This window comes from Macrosteles quadrilineatus, unplaced genomic scaffold, assembly GCF_028750875.1.
Source record: "Macrosteles quadrilineatus isolate MER2022 unplaced genomic scaffold, UCM_ALF_1.0 Scaffold_5__1_contigs__length_97177068, whole genome shotgun sequence".
In the NCBI taxonomy this organism is placed as follows: domain Eukaryota; kingdom Metazoa; phylum Arthropoda; class Insecta; order Hemiptera; family Cicadellidae; genus Macrosteles; species Macrosteles quadrilineatus.
The window spans coordinates 21,409,428-21,428,379 of NW_026542598.1; the positions used below are offsets into that span (position 1 = coordinate 21,409,428).

Sequence of the window (18,952 nt, forward strand, 5' to 3'; positions counted from 1 at the left end):
CGCAGTCTGCGTCACGGCCCCCCCTTGTGGGCACCCCTGGCTAAAAACTTTACACATGGCTTGATTATTTAATATAAAATAGATTCCGTACCTATTAAATTGTACGCTCCAAGTTTTTAGCTAGCAAATGTCTGAAACAATTATATAATTAAATTAAAAATAAAATAATAATATGTATTAAAAGTTTTACCTTATAGGATTAATTTAATTGTTGCAAGTGAATGTAATTTCAAAACACAACAATACATTCTTTGCCTAATACACACTATGCAAACATGTAATAATCAGCTGGATACATTACTTAAAACTGGTGGACAGCTGAATAACATTGAAGAAAGTCTCGTGACGGTTTGTAGCTATTTTATTGAGAGTCTTTATTTTCATATGACTCCAGACAAACGGATGACTAAAGCACATGCGGTGTTAAAACAAGTTAGTTTGTCCGGATACAAACATCGTATACCAGAAAAAAATCTACTAATGGGACCAGGACAGTTCGGGATACCCTGTATATTGTATATTTTAAAGTAGCCGTTTCAGTTCAGTTCTTAGAATTGAAAAGTTTCACGTGGTTTCGCATAACCTTTCAGCATTGTTTTACTTTCATAACAGCATAGTTTTACCATTGACTATATAGTCAATGGTTTTACTCATAACAACACGGGTAACAGACCAATGAGGCTCAAGGATTGATAGAGAATAAGTAAAATTGTAATGATTCTAACTTCAACTAATCAGCTGTTCAGTCAAATTTAATTGTTGAGTGGTGCAATTAGTGTTTTGTACATGTTACGTCGCATCACTTGAGAGGCAGTGAGAGGTTTTAAACGAAAACATAACCTCTCTTAGAAGTTATGAATAGTGATTTTTAGTTGTCATAGGTAAATTATTGTACGCAACTCGCGAAAATAGTGTTAACGACACTCGTAGAAGTATTTAAGGCACGCGCCAATTAGAACATAATTTGTAATTAGAAACATAGGAAAAAGAACCCTTTAACATAGATGGTTTACTTAGCAAATAAGATGTAGGATTTGCGATACAAGATGCAGTCGTAACAACCCACTCTTACATATCACATCTGATCAAGCGAATACATTATCTCAGATTACACTGAGAACAAATTAATGCTGACAGGCTTAGTGTGGGATGGGCTGAGGTGGATTACAATTAGCTGGCATCGCGGGCCCTGTCAATCTCCTCAGTGATGGACACTAATATCTGTGCCGACCGGGTATCCCTGCATAGTACAGAATACATAAGTGGGTAGCTCTCCTCTCCTAGTATAATCAGAAGCTCACTGGTTCAATCCTTAAATAAACAGAATTTTATCTATAATATTAAAACGAAACTGGGTTTTTTTATTTCACGATTCTGAATCAACCACTTGACGGATTTTCATGATTTTTGTGTTGAAAGAAAGATAATTTTGAGAACTAGGGAATGTCGAAGCCATAATTTTAGTTTAGGGTCCCAGCTTTTTAGAAATTAAGTTTTAATTTTCAAAAAGTCTAGCAGCCGACGAACGAGTTAAAGTCGTTTTACTGTTGGTTTAACTAACAGCTGGTTTCTAACTGTCATTGAAATGTTTATGTCACAAGATGTTTGTATACAAAACTATTGATCCAGAGTTTGCCTACACACTATTTCACTTTAAAATGCAGTTTATTACCTACCGTAAAAGATCTATGTTATCAGGAGATTGTGTAATTTCGAACTTAACATTTTAAACGTATAATCAAGTTTTGTTATAAATGCAATCCGTCTAAGTATAAGTGCTCAATCCTTTAAGATATAAGTGGTTTACGTGTTGATGCATCTTTTTCTAGATTTTTGAATATAAGTATGACTGCATACAGTACACATGAAAATGTCAACCGGTGTAGTAGGTCTCCAGAAAACTGACCAGTAAGCTGCAGGGTGTCAGTAGAAACCAAAATCGATTCATACCATATCATAACTATCCCAGTAGTACTGATAGTAGTACTGATGATTCAGAAACTTGATAAAGGGGTACATTCCAAAAGTCTCAGATCTCGGATGGGCTGGGCAGGCTTTGCATGGCGGAGAGAAGATACTTCAACTTTAAAAAAAGTGTATTCCAAGGAGTACTACAAGGTAGAAGACCACTTGGAAGACCAAGTAATGAAAGACATCTTCAGACTGGTATCATTGACTATGAATCCCTGGTATCTTCCTTAGAAATGGCAAGGGATAGAAGAGAACGGGAGGCCAGGATCATTTTAGAGGTTTCAGTGGCCAAGGTAGATTCCCGTACGTAGGACGGGCCAAACCGCTCGTAAGAGTTTAAAACTAATTCAAGCTGAATTGATGGTTGGGATGGTAGTGTATGAAAAACAGCTGATCTAAGTCAGTCATAAATCTGTCATCTCGTTCTGTCAACACTCATCTTCGCCTTACGCGCCCTGGTGAGTCGTGAGTCGGCGTCAAAACTAATCTATTCATAATTAGAACTAACAACATATATGATTCAACATACTATATTGTAGCCTAATATAAAACATTAATGTATTTCCAGCATCATGATTCCATCAGTTTGATGTTCTTTTGGACGGTCCTATGCAACAGTTTAAAGTTCTTTCCTTACGGATCACATTACGGCCACCAGATCGATTCTAAGGACAGTAATAATACTTTTTTAACACTGTAGTTTTCAAAGCTGGACCTGACTGTCCCTGATGATTGGGCCAAATAGCCAGTAAATAATAGTTTTTATTTTATTTTTTATTTTAAACTTTGTATCCCTAACATTCTTTGGTTGACCTATTAACCTTTAACTGTTAATAATCAAATAACTGGCGAGAGTACCGGGTCGGAAATGTGTTTCTTTTGACTGACTCCAGGTATGTCTTAACAAGCGGCTGCGCCAAATGTGAGCCCGTGATTTAGGTGTGGCCTCGGACCCTTAATTGCAGCAAACTTTGGACATGTGTCGGACCTCAATTGACATAATTACAGGTCGTAATGTGTCGGACGTAATCAGGTTGATTTGTTATTGAATATTTGTGATGAATTGTGGTCCATTGTTATAATTGATTTGTGATTTATTTCATAAGTTGATTGGATTCAAACAGTGTTCCTGCAAGTGAAAAAATGTAGAGTGATTGTTATGAAATGAAAAATATCTTGGTTAAAGGAGAGATGTTATAGAAGGGAGAGTTCTCCGTTGGGGACTAGCCCGTTCTAACTTATTCTCTTAAATAAAGACATTTATCTCTTCATTATACTTTTTTTCAATAATTTATTCATTTAGAATGCTGCTTGCATGTAGGCCTAAAATATAATTGTGGATGTGCTGCTGGTCTAGTGAGTAGAGTAAAGTAGTGTGCAAGACTTTGATCTAGGATATACCTGGATTCAAATAATGTCAATCGCCATTGGATTTTAGCTTTGTGGTAGTATTACTCATTGGTTCATTGGTTCAGTATTATTACTCAAAAAGATACATCTCTAAGGTGAGGAGAACGTTCTATGTTTTGGAGAACACCCTCCACCGAACCTTGCTAAATGTGTTAACTTTGTGCTAGAATCAAGTTTGACTTATAAATATTTAATCAGCTGTAACTATTGATTGCCATTTTTTACAAATATTCAGTGGATGGGTTGAATACCTATTTCTCCCGTATCACAAAATATTCATGGATAATCATGATACTGTACCATCAATTAAACATACTCCCTTAGTAGATTTGCCATCCTTGTGGATCAGCTTAAGACATTTGTAATGGTAGTTCCATCCAGTTCTTAGGGTGTGTTTTTGTTTCCATTTTGTGTCATGTTATTTTATTTCTGTATTTAAAACCTTGTTTAACAGAATACAATAAGCTAATTATATTCATAAACAATAACTCATCCTCCGGTTATACTGTATAACAAAAAAGTTAAGCTTCAAAAGCTCAAAAAACAAACTTCAAATTTTAAGATGGAATAAGAAGTCTACTTCTTGTGTTGGTTAGTCTACGATACTGTACCGAGAAGATTGTTGTTAAAATAATAATTTAAAAAAATGAAACTAAATATAAAATAGCCTAGATGTAAATATGATTTAAGACAACAGATATCATCTTTGCAATCATGATTAAATCTAGTTCATTCTCTTTGAACTAATAAAAGAAAATTAATAATTTTTTTTAATCTTCCTCTATGAATTCATCTGCTATTTTGTATTACTTCATTTTAACTCCAAGCACAAATTTACATTAAGCACTGTGACGATAAAAATTAAATATCAATGAGACAACTTTGTTGTCAATAGTTTTTAAAATAATTAAAAAGCTTGTTTTATTTTCCATCAAAAAATAATTCTCCTTAAAGTGAAAAAAAATTTGAATGCAAAATAATTTGTAACTTGGTTTCATCTGGCAGTATGATATTTGAGTTTTTTAGTTAGAAGATCAAATTGAAAATAAATTTTGATTGAAAATATAGTATGTTGCTCTCTCTACTTTCTGTGCTATAGTGGCGTCAGTAAGAAAAATCTGAATCACCAATTACGATGACAACATTTCATTCATCATCAAAACAGCAAGTGTATGATGACTTATCAAAATGTAATCATGTAGTATTGACCTTGCTTAGGTCTGCACTACACGAGGTTATTACAGGACAGCCTGTGTCTACTAGCAGGATCTTATTTCTAGTAAAACTTCCAAATGCAGTGTACAATTTTGTTTATTATATTTCTCGCATCAAATAAGTTTTGTAGCTTGACAATGTATGTTAGTATGTAGGTAGGGCCTAGTACGTATATGTAAATTACTTTTTTCAAACGAATAGGAATTATGGATTTACAGATACTCTTGAGCTTTAAAATAATCAATCCCTTGGAGGCGATAAATTAATTTTAATTTTCAAGAAATAGTGTCAATTGCTAACAGTCCTTATCCATTTCCCAAATTTTCAAAATAAGTTAGTTCATGTAATAATAGTTGGACACTTTGCTGCAAACAGCAAACAATTGCCCTCACGGGCTCAATCTAATATTTTAATATTATTGTATATTTACTGTTCGTTTAACATTTTTACTTAATATATTTATAACAATCGCCTAAATTTGATATATCACATGAGGATCAAAAGCAAAAATTAAATAAACAAAACTAGATTTTGTAAAACACCTTGAAGCTGGTTATTAAATCATTATAAACAAAATCTAGTTTGAATTAATGTAGAATGCTTGGATTTAATTACAAATGGATTTTAGAAACAACAAAGAAAAGGAAATCTATATAATTAATACTACAACACAAAATTTTTCTTTTGAACTACTCCGCCATGTCTTAACCGATTTTGACCATTCGCGTCTCATTGGAAAGAGCATGTCCCGTAGATTTGCATACTGGCCTTATTTGTGAAAAAGTCCCTTGAGCTCTGCCCGAGTGGCTTTTAAATTCCCATGTTATTCTTATGAAGAACAATTTGTTTACATCATGATCAGCTGGGTAATTTAATTGGATAGTTTAATTGGTATTCGTTTTTAAATAACTCCTGTAATACTTTGCAATAGCTCGAATTCAAACAACATACACTAGTAAAAGATGATTTCCTGTTGAAAATACTCTATTTTTACTTCTTATGCAAATACTCTACAGTGTGAACAAAGTACTTCCTTAACATCTGCATTTTCACATCTCCAATAGTTCCAGCCTCAAGCTTTTCACACAGCTGTTTCAAAGTCAAACTCATTTTCCCAGTGTTTTCAAGTGTTTCAATTGCATGACTGACCTGAGCTATCTATGTTACAGCCAGGCTACTACAGAGACGCTCCTCAGTTTAGACAAGTGGGCGACGGCTCCCAGTACAGCCTAGAGATCCCACAAGTGAAACTCGACTTCACCGGAACCTACTGTGTGATCGCCCGAAATACTCATGGCGAGACCAAGGCGATAATATCACTCCAGATATATGCCAAAGGTGATCAATCTGTTATTTCACTCCATTTCTAGTTAGTTTTCAGAGGAAGCACTCATCAAGTATCAATGGTTCAAGTTGATGACTCCCAAAAGATTGCAATACAATTTTTTTCTCCCCTACAAAAGATGTTCATTCAGAGTGGTTGTTTTTAGGAGGAAGTAGTAGAATCTCTGTTCTTTTACTACTTCCTTTTAAGAAGACTCATTGTAATAGTGAATTGTAAAATTGTTTGTGTGTTTAACTTTTGTGTGCTATCAACTGCCTGGAATCTTAGGGTTAGTAGTTGTGTATCCCATTCCTTCTTCAATGACCAGTCCAGTGCTTTAATTGTGTTAAGAATATATCCAAGAACCTAGGGATATTTGTAACTTTGTATTACTATACTTTTTATTGTTTATTATTTTCATACTTAAGGATAAAACTTAGTGTAAAATTTTTAAACTCTATTCATAAAAAAAGTTGTTTTCATGTTGATGAATTAAGAAAGCTCAACAGACCAACTGAGTTTTGAGTCTTCTCCGCCATGCAACCTGGGTCGGTCTGCTCCTTGTAGTTTAGTTGGCCTTGTGTTTAAACATAATTTTTTATATGTTTTATTTGTCTTGTCATGTCAGTATGTGTGTGTTAACAAAAAGTCAGTGATACAAATAACTCTCAATTTGATGTCGGATTTGACAATGAGTTACTCAACTCAAAATTATAGTAATCCACTAGATAAGAGACTGAAGACAGACAGTGTACGTCAATTCTTTTATTTTTAAATTTATCAGTCATAGTGGAAATAATGTTAAAATTTAATTTTACATCTAATTTTTGTGGTAATGACATTGTTAAACCAACGTACGGAGATATTTGATATAATCTTTTATAAGAGTCCTGCTTATAAAAGGGGACTGAGCACAACTGTATTTAGTATAGGATAATTAACAATACTTAAAAATTATATCATTAGATAATTATTTTTAAAGAAATGCACACCTTCTTTATGTTCCTGCCTGAATTTTGTCAGCTTTCAGCTATTCACTGGAACAAACCACTTGGTTCACTCATCATTTATAATCAGGCTACATTTCCTAACCCATGCCAAAGAGATAATTGTAATGACAATTTATAATTGGATAATTTTACTTTAAACACAACCTACTGGTAAATATGTAACGAGATAGTTGTCCCCCTATCAGTCATGGAGCACTAAACTGCTTTCTAGAGCAGGTTGGGCGGTAAAAACTAGCCTCTACTAACAAAAACAATGTCCAGTGAGATGTTATGATTATACCAATATCGGATCTGGTTCTTATGTAATTAAAAACTCTGAGCTTGTTAGGGGTAATTTATAATATTGTTGCCGATTAGTAGCCAATAATTGAAGCTATTCACAATGTCTCGTATGTTTACAGGCCAAGGAAAAGAATCGTCCATGGTATCTGGACATGTAAAACATGGGTAAGTGTCTTCTCTTGTTTATAATTTGGTATTGGTGTACTCACTGATATAATCAATAGAAATGATTTCTGAAAACTGGGAAAAAATGTTTACAAAAAAAGCAGCATTCATTATTTATTTAACTATTTGAGTTGTTGATTTGAAATCGTGGGTAGAAGCTAGTAATTTATATACTAGTTAGGTGTTAAATTTGAAAATGAACCTTTACGTTAATTCGAAAAGAGTGTAAGAAATAGATGCTTGAGTGTGTGTCTTTGATCATTGGGCTTTTTATAAAGAGAACAATTGATCTTAGTAAATAATAAAACTACACAGATCATCTTACTCCATTTTATACATACTTTGGATTCATATAGCGTGAAATTCATACGTAGGCGATGTTTCTTTCTCAAAAATATAATGATATTGGCAATGGCAGTTTGTAAAACTATTACACCGCTAACTTATGAATGCACCAATGTACACCACTTGGCAGTCTTGTTGCACAGTTTATAGTGCTGCAGTAGTTTGATATTTAAAAAATGCAGGCTAGTGTTGAATGTTTTTTACTGTAATAGCTGTTTAAGTACGTAAGTGGTGCTCAAAATGTCTCTTTAATACATATTAAGTTCTTTATTTAAATTAAGTTTATTTGATTTAACCCTGACTTTTATTGAATCGGTTACCTTGGGCCCATTTAGTTGGCATTAATAAGTGTTTACTTTTTTAATAGGTTGTAATGGTAAATTTTAGTAGCTTCTTCGGTTGTATGTCCACCAGGGATGGAAAATGGTTAAATATACTTCATTCTGCAGATTCTGCTATTCATCCCAGATGACTTGCATGTGGAAACTGCACCACACCTTCTGAACTTTTCGAATTACCAGTTATTATTAGGATTGTAAATTTAATAAAAAGAAAAATTGTGGTTCACGCCTTAAGTGATGCAAAACAGGGCAATTACAAGCAAATAATAGTTAACAAGCAGTAATTTGCCACAATTCCTTGGCAATCAGGAACTGCTGGGCGGAGCAGTTGTGCCTTGGCAGGTTAAAACACCATTAATAATGCATGCATATGAATCAAGTGTTGAACAGGCCTGATAGAGCTGGGTCTTATTTATGGGCTGCAGATTGATGGGCAGCACTAGAGATGACCTGCATCTCTTACATACTGAAATATTACATTTTGAGTAATCATTACAGAGGCACAAGGTTTAGTTTTGTTTGGAACATAATCTTTTGGAGATGTATATGTATGTTTAGCTTATTTCGTTGAATTCATTTTTAAGTATAGTTTTCATACAACACTGACAACATGTAACTTTTTTAACAATCTTTAAAACTTTTTTTAAAATATAGATTTTTAATTTGGAAATTTATACAAATTGTAAGGCAAAAGAATTTATACAAATTAAGCACCCGAAATATTCTAATGATAAAATCACTTGAATTGAAACATGATACAATGGTTTCCATTACCTTAATTAATTTCTTATTTATATCCTCTTTATTTAAAATTAGTTTTCCAATTTTAACACTTTGGCAGCCTCTTTTAAAGCTTGCATTTGCTTGTTCATGTTTTTTTTTCTATGAAAGTGTCAAGAAAAAGCAAGGTGTAATCCGACACAAAAGTAAAAACTGTTCTGATCAAATTTTATTGGCATCACTGGGACATGAACTTAAGACACTGCCATCGTTTCACAATCCGTCTTGCTACTGAATGAGCAACTAACTTAGCAAAAAACACCAACTCACAAACAGACAACAATTATTGTTTTTGTTGTTAACATTAACTTTGACTCTTCTATTGATACCGTACACTTTTATTTGACTATTACTATTTTATTTGACTATTTGACTATTACACTTTTATTTGAAATTTAATTCTTTTCTTTTTATCCATCGATATCTTTAGGTAAAAAAAAAATCATTGTATGAATGTCACACACTTACAGTGATTGATTCTTTTGGTCTGTGTGTTTTAGTCAGGTGGAGACTCTGCCGGAAATCAAGCGTGAGTTGAAGGACCTCCGTTGTTGTGACGGAGACGCTGTCACTTTGGAGTGTCTGGTGTCGGCCACACCACTGCCGTCCGTGCGCTGGGAGAAAGACGGCAAGGTGGGTACACTAGGGTCTGAGATTATTGAAATCATTGCCTGTTGATGTGAAAAAGTATGTGACCACACGAAAGACATATGATAAAGGTATTTTTTTAGGCAGTTAGTTTCCTTTGAAGTTTTGTACTGCAATGAGAATTCGAAGACATAAACTTTTAAAAATTCTAAGAGGAAGGGAAAAGTTGATGGTAAACTTATGAGGAGGGTATTAAAGAGTGTGCAGAGATAAATGTGCTGGACTCTAGGGAGGATATACAATTGAAGACTCCCAGATCCTGCAACATACCCAAAAAATGGACGCTAGACTTAAAATAGTTATTATCCTTCCTTCATTCTCGCTCTCTGCAATATAGAAAAGATCAAAGATAAAGATTTTATAGACTGTGGAATCTTGATTTTCGGGAGATGACCGTGTCGTTGAACTGTTGACAATACTGGCCTAGGTATTATATTTGATACACTAATCCATCTTTAGGGCAACCTACAACTCTGGTTGTGATGAGCATGTATTTTTATCAGTTCAATGATGATTTTTGTCTTCATCTCCTGAAGACCAAGTTTGACCGGGGGCTTTTACCTTGACCTTCTGCATATTACTCTGTTGGACGCTGGGTCCCTCTCTCTTGACAACTTCCTTCTTAGTCTTGCCATTCGTCTTAAAACTATTCTATCGATGTCCTACTCTTTAATAAATCCTAGGCCCTCTAACACTTCTTTTATTTTAGGGTTCTATTCCAAAGGCTTCCTTGGCTGTGACATTTTGTCTCCATTAAAGAACGTTATTTTATAATTGGCAAACACTGGTAATATTTAAGCTCTGTTGCTTTTTTGATATCTATTAGTTTTGGCAGGGTAAAATATTTTACTGAATCATTTGATTCAATTACTTTTACATGATTTTGTGGTAAATAAGATAATTTTGATTGATAGTTTATAGCTAGGCTAGGAGGTTTTAAGTCTCGCCTTATAATCAAAAGGTCTACCAGTTTTTTCCTATCCTGAGAACAAAATTGTATGTTTTTGACGGCTTGAAGCTTTTGATTATTAGCCTTCTAATAAATGGTCCTAAACAGTGGTCCTGGAGGATTTTATTGAGTAACAATAAAAGCGCACATGGAGTTTCACAACTCACCCATTCACTTATACTTCATTTATATGCAGGGTAAAAAATTTTTGTCTCCATATCTTTTCAGTTGATACAAATGAAAAATATTAGAAAAAAAACACATCTGATGAAACATGAAAAAAACAAAATAAAAATGCATTTATTCATTAGATTTTTGGAAAAATGTTATAAAATATAAAATTGCCATTAGAATTAGGTAGGAAGTTTTTTTATTGAATTTTAGAATTAAGTTCATAATGTTAATAACTTTTAAACAGTTGTCAGGAATGTAAATAATAGTTTAGTAATTTACAACTTAGTAGTAACGTTTCTATCATTAGATTAACATTGTAACATCTGTTGTACAACTGTACAAGTACACAAAGGTGTTTGTGTTATGATGTAATGCTTACATTGTTTAGCTCTAGAAAAGTTTCAAAAAGTGTTGCTGTTTCCAGATTCTACCTCTAGGAGAAGACATTGAGGCTGAGTTAGACGGAGAAGTCGCTAGGCTCATTATAAAGAAGGTAATCAATCATAATATTTTGTAATTCAATATTTAGGGATGTATACAACTGCTCAGCCGGCCATAACATGCACGGTAACAGACTTGATCCAACTCTAGTAAAACTGTATCACAAATTTCAGATTATTTCTTTGTTACTGACAGCATAACCAATGAAGGGTTTGAAAACTTGGAACCTTCCTTGGTTAATACTTTGACTGCTACTAAAATATAAAATACCTTCAGGAAGACCTGAAGTATTTTGCTTTGAAATTTATATTGAATATCAATGCAGAATACTTGTTCGGTAAAAAAATACATATAAACATAAACTTAGCAGGAAGTGATGTTATCGAATCATGGGACATCGGTTACCCATAACTATTGATGAAGTTTTCACAATGAGGGATGCCGGTGTTCCATGATACAGTTAAAAGTTTATAAATGTAGCAATAAGTTTTTTGTTTCTTTTGGCGAGATATATTCTTTCACATTCAGTTAAGCTTGTTATTCTAACAAATATCCTTTAAAGTTTGTCAATCTGTTACAGGTTTACCCTGAAGATGAGGGCCAGTACAGCTGTGTCGCTTATAACGACCTAGGACGAGCTGTTACAACCGCTTGTCTTGTGGTTGATGGTGAGTCACAATGTTAAGTGTTTCATGTTTGGTTAAAAGTTAAAAATTTTCCATTTTAAACTAAGTCAGTAAGTAGAAATGTCACTACTTTCTTCTTTGGTGTATAACATAATCTTGGAACCTGGTACAACCTAACCAATTGCCAATTGTTTATATTTTTCCTGAGTGGTTGGTTTATAATGGAGTGTTTTAGAACCACATATCTTGAATAAAAAATTGATATATTTCTCAGGTAAAGAACATTCTCCATACTAAAAAACTCTCTCTAATTTAAGTTTAATGTTTTCAATATTTTAAATATTGTCTACAACTAATGTTTATTTTATTCCAAAGTGTTTACCTTAGTAAAGACTCTTTTAACTCCATGGATCATTTAGTGATTTAAGTATGCCTATTTATTTTTATAATATTTTCTGTCGCCTTATGAATTCAAAATAAAAATTTATTTGTCAAGTTGTGAACACACACACAATAAGGATGAAATAAAAGATGTTTGATTTGACATGTAACTCACAAAGGATTCCCCCATCCTGTTGACTGTGCAATGGTTTTTTAAATAGACTTTTCCCCTCTAGCTGTGCCCCACACATGTCAATTCACAATCCACGGTGTTGTCTTTATACAGGAGAGACACTGCCTTAGAAACCTTGGTCATTGATCAGATGCAATGGACTACCACACTGAAAACAATCAACCTAAAGCAATAGGATTTTCCAAGTAGTTCTCAGGTTGCTACATACGTCAAGTATAATGGCTTTCAACTGTTATACTCACACGGATACTTTTAAATGCAGGTTATGATACCCTTGCATCCGATATATCAGCATTTAGAGTTAAATGGTTGTTTTGTTACATAATGACTGACAATCACTGTTTTCTCTAGTTCCTGAAGAGAAAGAGACACTACTGAGTCAGCAGCTGACACGTCCTCCGGGGTTGTTGTCTGCCAGGTCGACACCCCGCTCCACCCCACGCAACACTCCCTCCCCCGCCAGGAGTCTCTCACCTACCCCTGCCAGTGAGTACCAATAGAAAGTAGCTATAGGTAAATTGTTAGCTTTCTGAAATCCATTGACTATTGTTTACTGGAGTATACATCACATCCGTTTGGACAGGCTGTAGTTTTTATTCAAATAGAACATAGTTGACCTCTCATAGGGTGTGTTACTGCAAAAGTCTATATTTTAACCCTTAGTTTTATGGACCTTCTTTTATGTCACATCCAACTATTTAAGTGTATAGAAGGTATAGTTTTTATTAAGTTGGAAAATATTTTCCACTGACCTAAAAATTCTTTTGAGTGTTATCTTAAATTTGGTGAACTTTAAAGCTCTCATTTGAGGCTGAAAGTTTATTTTTATTTACTTGAAAAAAAACCACCTTCTCTTTTTTAAACTTTGATTCTGATTTAAAATGTTAATGTATTGAAGGATACCGAGAGTTTTCTTCGCCGTCCTTCTCCAGACCCAAGCGAGTGAAGATGTCATCGCCCAAGTTCTACACAGTGCCTCACAACCGCATTGCTGAGGAAGGAGAGACAGTTAGGTTCCAGTGTTCTGTGGCGGGTCACCCCACTCCTTGGGCCAGTTGGGATAAGGTAACACATTACACACTCTCAGGAATAAAATTTGGAATGATTGGTTTTTCTTCTACACAACGTACCAGGAATTTCCTAAAAATAAACTTGTAAATAAATATTTATTTTAAAAATTATGACAGATAATTTTTAGACAGATAGTGTGTCTTTTTAAGTGGTATGGACCAAAGCAAATCTAAATTTATGTATTGAATCTGTTCTCAATCTTTAGAAAAACAATTGCTCAATCTTTTGACAAATAAACTAACTTGTCCATATCTTGGTGTATAAACGTTAAATATACATTGCATGTTGGATGTTACACACATCAATGATTCGTATGTGCTTAGGATGGCCACATAGTGACCCCGTCGTCGCGTCTAAGCGTGACAGAACGTGATGACTTGCGGACGCTGGAGCTGAGGGAAGTTACGGTGGAAGACGCAGGGCTCTATAGAGTGACACTGGAGAACGAGATGGGCAGCATCGAGGCGACCGCTCGACTAGATATAATTGGTAAGTCAACCAGCAGGTTGTGGTTATTGGATAGACAGATAGTGTAATTGTTGGTTGGTTCTTTTTATTTTTGGCTGACAATCCCTTTTTCTGTTTATGTCAGTAATAAAAAAAACATGGTTTTATAGGCCCTATGTTTCTTTTTGTTTGATGACGGATTGTTTACAATGCTCAGGGTACCGGGAACCAAATTAAAATATTCATATATATTTTAATTTTTCTTCTAAAAAATCTGTGTTTATTTTGATTTCAGTTCTTATTTGAGTATTTTGATAAAAGTTCTATTGTATCAGTTTAATAATTGTGTCCAGCTCTGAAGTAGTTTGGCTATCTCTATATGATGTATCTTTGACTATTCATAGACTATAAGTAGACATCTCATTCTTATGTTTTAATTGTAGCCAATTTTAGAGTGAATATATATGTTTGAATTGAGCTGTCAACAATGTGCTGATCTAAATTACTAATTTGATTTCGTTCCTTTATCCTGTATAAATCTAGAAACAAAAAGAGGTACATAATGCATACAAAATATGTCACATCAAATATCTAAATAGCAACAACTGAGATAAAGTAGGATTTTGACGATAGCATACTCTGTTTGGCTCATTCATCTATGTTCTATATGTAATCGGTCACATCTTGCCCATAAATAGATGGGTGTAAGAGTCAATGGCTAAATATGATTAATGTTCCAATGTTCCTCCAAGGTAATGATGTTTACTCATTTGACAGGTCGCCAAGGGTCACGTACCAGGTCAGTACGAGCTTGGAGTGCTGTCAGGTCGTCGCCGACGTTTGGTCGTCGTCTGGTCGGCTCAGCTGCCAGGGTGGGAGGTACCTTCACACTCAACTGCGACGTTCATGCTTCCCCCTCCCCTGTAACTTCGTGGTACAGGTTAGTATCTTTTAAGACTTAGAAGCCCAACCAATTTGAGGAGGGGACATTGTTGACATTTTTCTCTTATTCAGATGTATTCCATTTTGTCTCGCCAACAATTTGCCTCAATCTTTCCTCTGCCAAGTCTAAATTTGATCCTTCCTTCGATAGGGGAAACCCGTCAAAATCGATGGTTCCTCTTGAGGTTTTACGCAAATTCAGCTAACTACTATACAAAATATGGGGTTTTGAGTAGGTGCAGGCCACATTTAAAGGCGTGAGCACAGTTCCTTGAAGTGAGATGTTCAATTTTATCTAATTGCTTGATCTAAAACAAATTATAGTAAGAAATAGTATAAAACAAAAACATATATCTTAACAGTCTTCTTATCAATAAGTAATACAGCCAGGATAGAAAAATACATCTGAACGGAACTGTACGTTCTGATATTTGCATTGTATGCAACAAATTCCTGAATTTTGGAATTTAGTTGATGAACAGGTGATGTGTTAAAAAACATAATTATTTTCAATAAAAATTTACGGCTCTCTAATGAAACAGGTCTTACAATTGGCGTGGATGTACAAAATATAGTAAGTAGTTTTTCATAGGCTATTGAGAATTAAATAATTTAGTGAATACAGTGTCAGATTTAATTAAACTTGCAAGCTACCTTCCATCTTGGATTAATTTCAAATAGCTGCTGAAGACTTATCTATCATCCAAAATATTTTTTAATACGTTCACTACCGCAATGTACTAAATTTTTCATTCATATGGACCAGTAACGCACATATGCGATGGCCAGTTTCCACCCATACTGCCATCGCATTTATGCTACGGCTGGTCACATTAAAATAGACTGACGTTGCATAATTTTGTCGGTGTAACAATGTTATTACAGCTTATATCTTCGTAACGGTATATTTGAAGGCCCTGAACTCTCTGCAGTGGTCTACAGGGATGTCTATTGCACATGTGTGTCACTTGGTCTGTGGATATGATGAATAGTGACGTCATATGATAGTTGGCAAAACTGTTTTTTACTTTGCTCTTTGCAGCATCACTGGCCCATAGTCTACATGTACTGTTAACCAAGTGACACCCATTCTATGTGTAATATTACAATGTATATATCGGTTCTTTCGTGGCAATGACTGCAGCGTCGCATATATGTAGCTATCAGTAGCGAACAAGTTAAAAACCAAAGTAATTGTAATTTAAATGTCTAGCGCCCTGTGGGATCAGAAATTTTTTTTTTAGTTTTGTAGTTGTTTTCCATGGGAGTTGTTGGAGGCTAACGGCCATCTTGGATTTTTCTGCCATAAGAGCAATGTTAATTTCAAACAGCCGCTGAAGGGTTGTTTACCATCTCAAAATATTTTTTCAAATACCAGGGTTATTTTAATTTAAATTTCTAGGGCACAATGAGATTATACATTTTCTTTGTAGTTTTGTAATTGTTTAATGAGTTAGCACCGCTGGGCTCCAAGGATTCTTAAAACGAAAGTTAAATTTTACTTCAGCTGTGTGTGTTATTTTTATGCTACAATGTAGTATCGATGCAAACTTAAAGAAAACTGTTTAAATTTTGACTGTAGTTAAAATTTTTCAATCAATTTCGCTTTTATACATACCAAGTTTTGATTAAGTAGTTTAAGTTAATTTGTTGACCATCATTTATTCATGTTATCCTGTTGGTACCGGTATATAAAATAATAAAATGATGGGAAAACTAGAAAGAAAGGGTCAGTATTTTCATGGATTAAAACAGTATTTTCATCCTTATGGAGCAGCGAAACATTTAGGGTTAGTTTTGTGTATTCATGTAGAGGGTATTTTGTTGTGTACTTTTTGTTTCTTCTTAATTGGTCTAATCATATACAACATTTGTCTTCTGGTTTCATAATCAACCAGTGAAAACCAGCTTAAATTGTAAAATCTATCCTTAAATAATAAACATCAGTGCACTCAAAGTTCACCCATGTAACACATATTTACTATGTTTTAAGATGTTTTAATATGATGAGATGTCTATTTGCACCATTCAAAGTCTATGATTACTCAGCCAATTGACATATTTACATTGTTCTACTCTCCCAGGAACGGAGAGATGTTGGTCAAGTCCTCCCGTGTCATACCTACCTGGGATGGACGGAGAGCCAAGCTGGAACTGCATAGTTTGCAGCCTGAAGACGCAGGTATGTTGATGCTTATGGTATGTTTAAGCTAGGTATTAGAGACTATCTCTACTATGAAAGATAACTTTCTCTGTATCATAGAACTCTTTCTACCAAAAGCTATACGTACAATAATTGACTAAATGCACATTTTATTTTTACTTATTTTTTCTAGCGTTTCTAAATGATTCTGCAATGATGATTGTGTGATTGTATAATGGAATTGGAATACTGTTCTTTTTTGTATTAACACGTTTGCTGCGGCCCACCAAATGGCGGGCGTAGCCCCGATGCGGCGCAGCGTTGAGCGGATCCGTTTGGCTTTCAAATATTTCGGTCTGACGAATAGCAAATGACGTACAGTGATGTTCTGCGTTACAACAAAAGTCGACGTAGTTTGCTAAAACACCCACAGATAGCAGCACTGTCTGCAACCAGCCGGTCCCATTGTATTTGCCAATAGGAGGGAGAAAAAACAGGACAACAAGTTGATTTCTAAGCTTAACAGAAGGGGATTTTATGGGGGAATTTACTATCAACTTACACCACAGTAAAGTACCCATTCCTAGCTAAACACAAACATAAAAATACCCGTTCTTCCTGGTGTGCTGCTGCTCAGAAATTGAATGGAATGTAGGCGATGCCGGCACTCACCGGTGAGTGGCCCGCAGCGAGCGTTTAATAACATTTATCCTCCGTTGGATATTTCAAATTATTCATTCATTGAAAAGTATTTTTTAAATTCTTCATTTAAAATCATATTAGGGTTGTTGAAAAAGAATAATTTTATTATATTATTTTATTATTTATTTATTTTATTAAATTTGTATGAACGCAAATCAATCCTCAACAACAAAATTTGTAGTTAAGATATTAATTTGAATAATATCTCCAGACACAGCCATTGTTCATTCTCAAAACACATATTTAAAGCATTTTCCTTCTTTGATAATAACGATCAAATTTCCAAAAATCTACTATTTTCCTTCTCTCTGAATTAATTGTAAGCTTTCACCTACAGTCTCTTTTAAAAATATCTTCACGCCACGCTATACTATTTTGAGTCAAGGATGTAGTCCAGAAAACAGCTGTTTGCCACCAGGTTAATCAAATGGGTTTTCATTACGTTCTACTGTACTGTAATGAGTTTTACCAGACACCAATCAACTGATTAGTGATTAACTGATTATACTGTATTTGGGTGGCAATGAGTGGTTACCACCTTACCTCCTTGGCCACTCAAACCTAAGAAGGTTAAGAAGGCAATGAGTGGTTGTAAAAAAAAAAAACCTCTCTTAGAGGTTATGACTAGTGATATTTACATTTAGTCCTTTAGTTTGATTTTTAGTCCTTTAGTTGGTGGTAATATAAAAGGATTTGTAAAAGAAACATTTAGTAGTATGGCGTAAACTATCGTACGTCTCTTGTCCGGTAACTACTTATTTTCAGAACTAGTAACGTAATATACTATTTTAGGACTGTCTTATTGTTGCATTACGAACATTTTGCAGTTTTATTGTCACACACTTCATCCTGCTCCTATTTTCATTGTGTGGTGTTGCAGGAGTGTACACGTGTGTGGCAGAGAACGCTGTCGGCACAACTCAGTGTTCTGCAGAGCTTAGAGTACTGCAGACGTCAGACCCTAGTGATGCAGATCTGCAGCCTCCAGTGTTCCTGCAGGGTCTGCCTCCAGAACAGACAGCAGCTGAGGGACAGCCCTTTGAGCTGCAAGTGCGACTTCAAGGTGAGCTGGCAGAAAACATACAAACTTGTAGTGTAACAAACGTGAATGGCAAACTCAGATGGAAGCAACCTATCTGGATGCACACAGGAGAGAGAAATTATAAAGTATCCAAAGACAAGAAAATTTTAAAAGTCAATGAAAGTGAAAGTTGATGCACAGGATTGTAAGAAGACGATACAGTTAGTTTGTGAGGAATAACTTCTTTCTCTAAATGCTCAGGGTAATAAGAGTAAGAGTAAAGGATGACAAACCAACTTGTTAACAGCCATACAACATTCTATAATAAGTTTGGAATATAATTTTAAAGAAGAAATAAAACAAACTCCGAT

At 34.6% G+C, this 18,952-nt stretch overlaps 1 protein-coding gene across 2 annotated transcripts in view; it reads left to right on the forward strand.

The window, feature by feature from the left end:
- LOC128994097 (muscle M-line assembly protein unc-89-like) overlaps positions 1–18,952 on the forward strand; it is a 264,007-nt gene that overhangs the window by 210,038 nt on the left and 35,017 nt on the right. For both annotated transcript variants that reach the window (XM_054418357.1, XM_054418358.1), the window contains 11 exons: positions 5,766–5,934; positions 7,332–7,377; positions 9,344–9,476; positions 11,039–11,107; positions 11,636–11,723; positions 12,607–12,741; positions 13,154–13,320; positions 13,650–13,815; positions 14,551–14,713; positions 16,800–16,897; positions 18,441–18,623. In XM_054418357.1, coding sequence (XP_054274332.1) covers positions 5,766–5,934; positions 7,332–7,377; positions 9,344–9,476; positions 11,039–11,107; positions 11,636–11,723; positions 12,607–12,741; positions 13,154–13,320; positions 13,650–13,815; positions 14,551–14,713; positions 16,800–16,897; positions 18,441–18,623 — 1,417 coding nt within the window. The remainder of the gene's footprint in view (positions 1–5,765; positions 5,935–7,331; positions 7,378–9,343; positions 9,477–11,038; positions 11,108–11,635; positions 11,724–12,606; positions 12,742–13,153; positions 13,321–13,649; positions 13,816–14,550; positions 14,714–16,799; positions 16,898–18,440; positions 18,624–18,952) is intronic.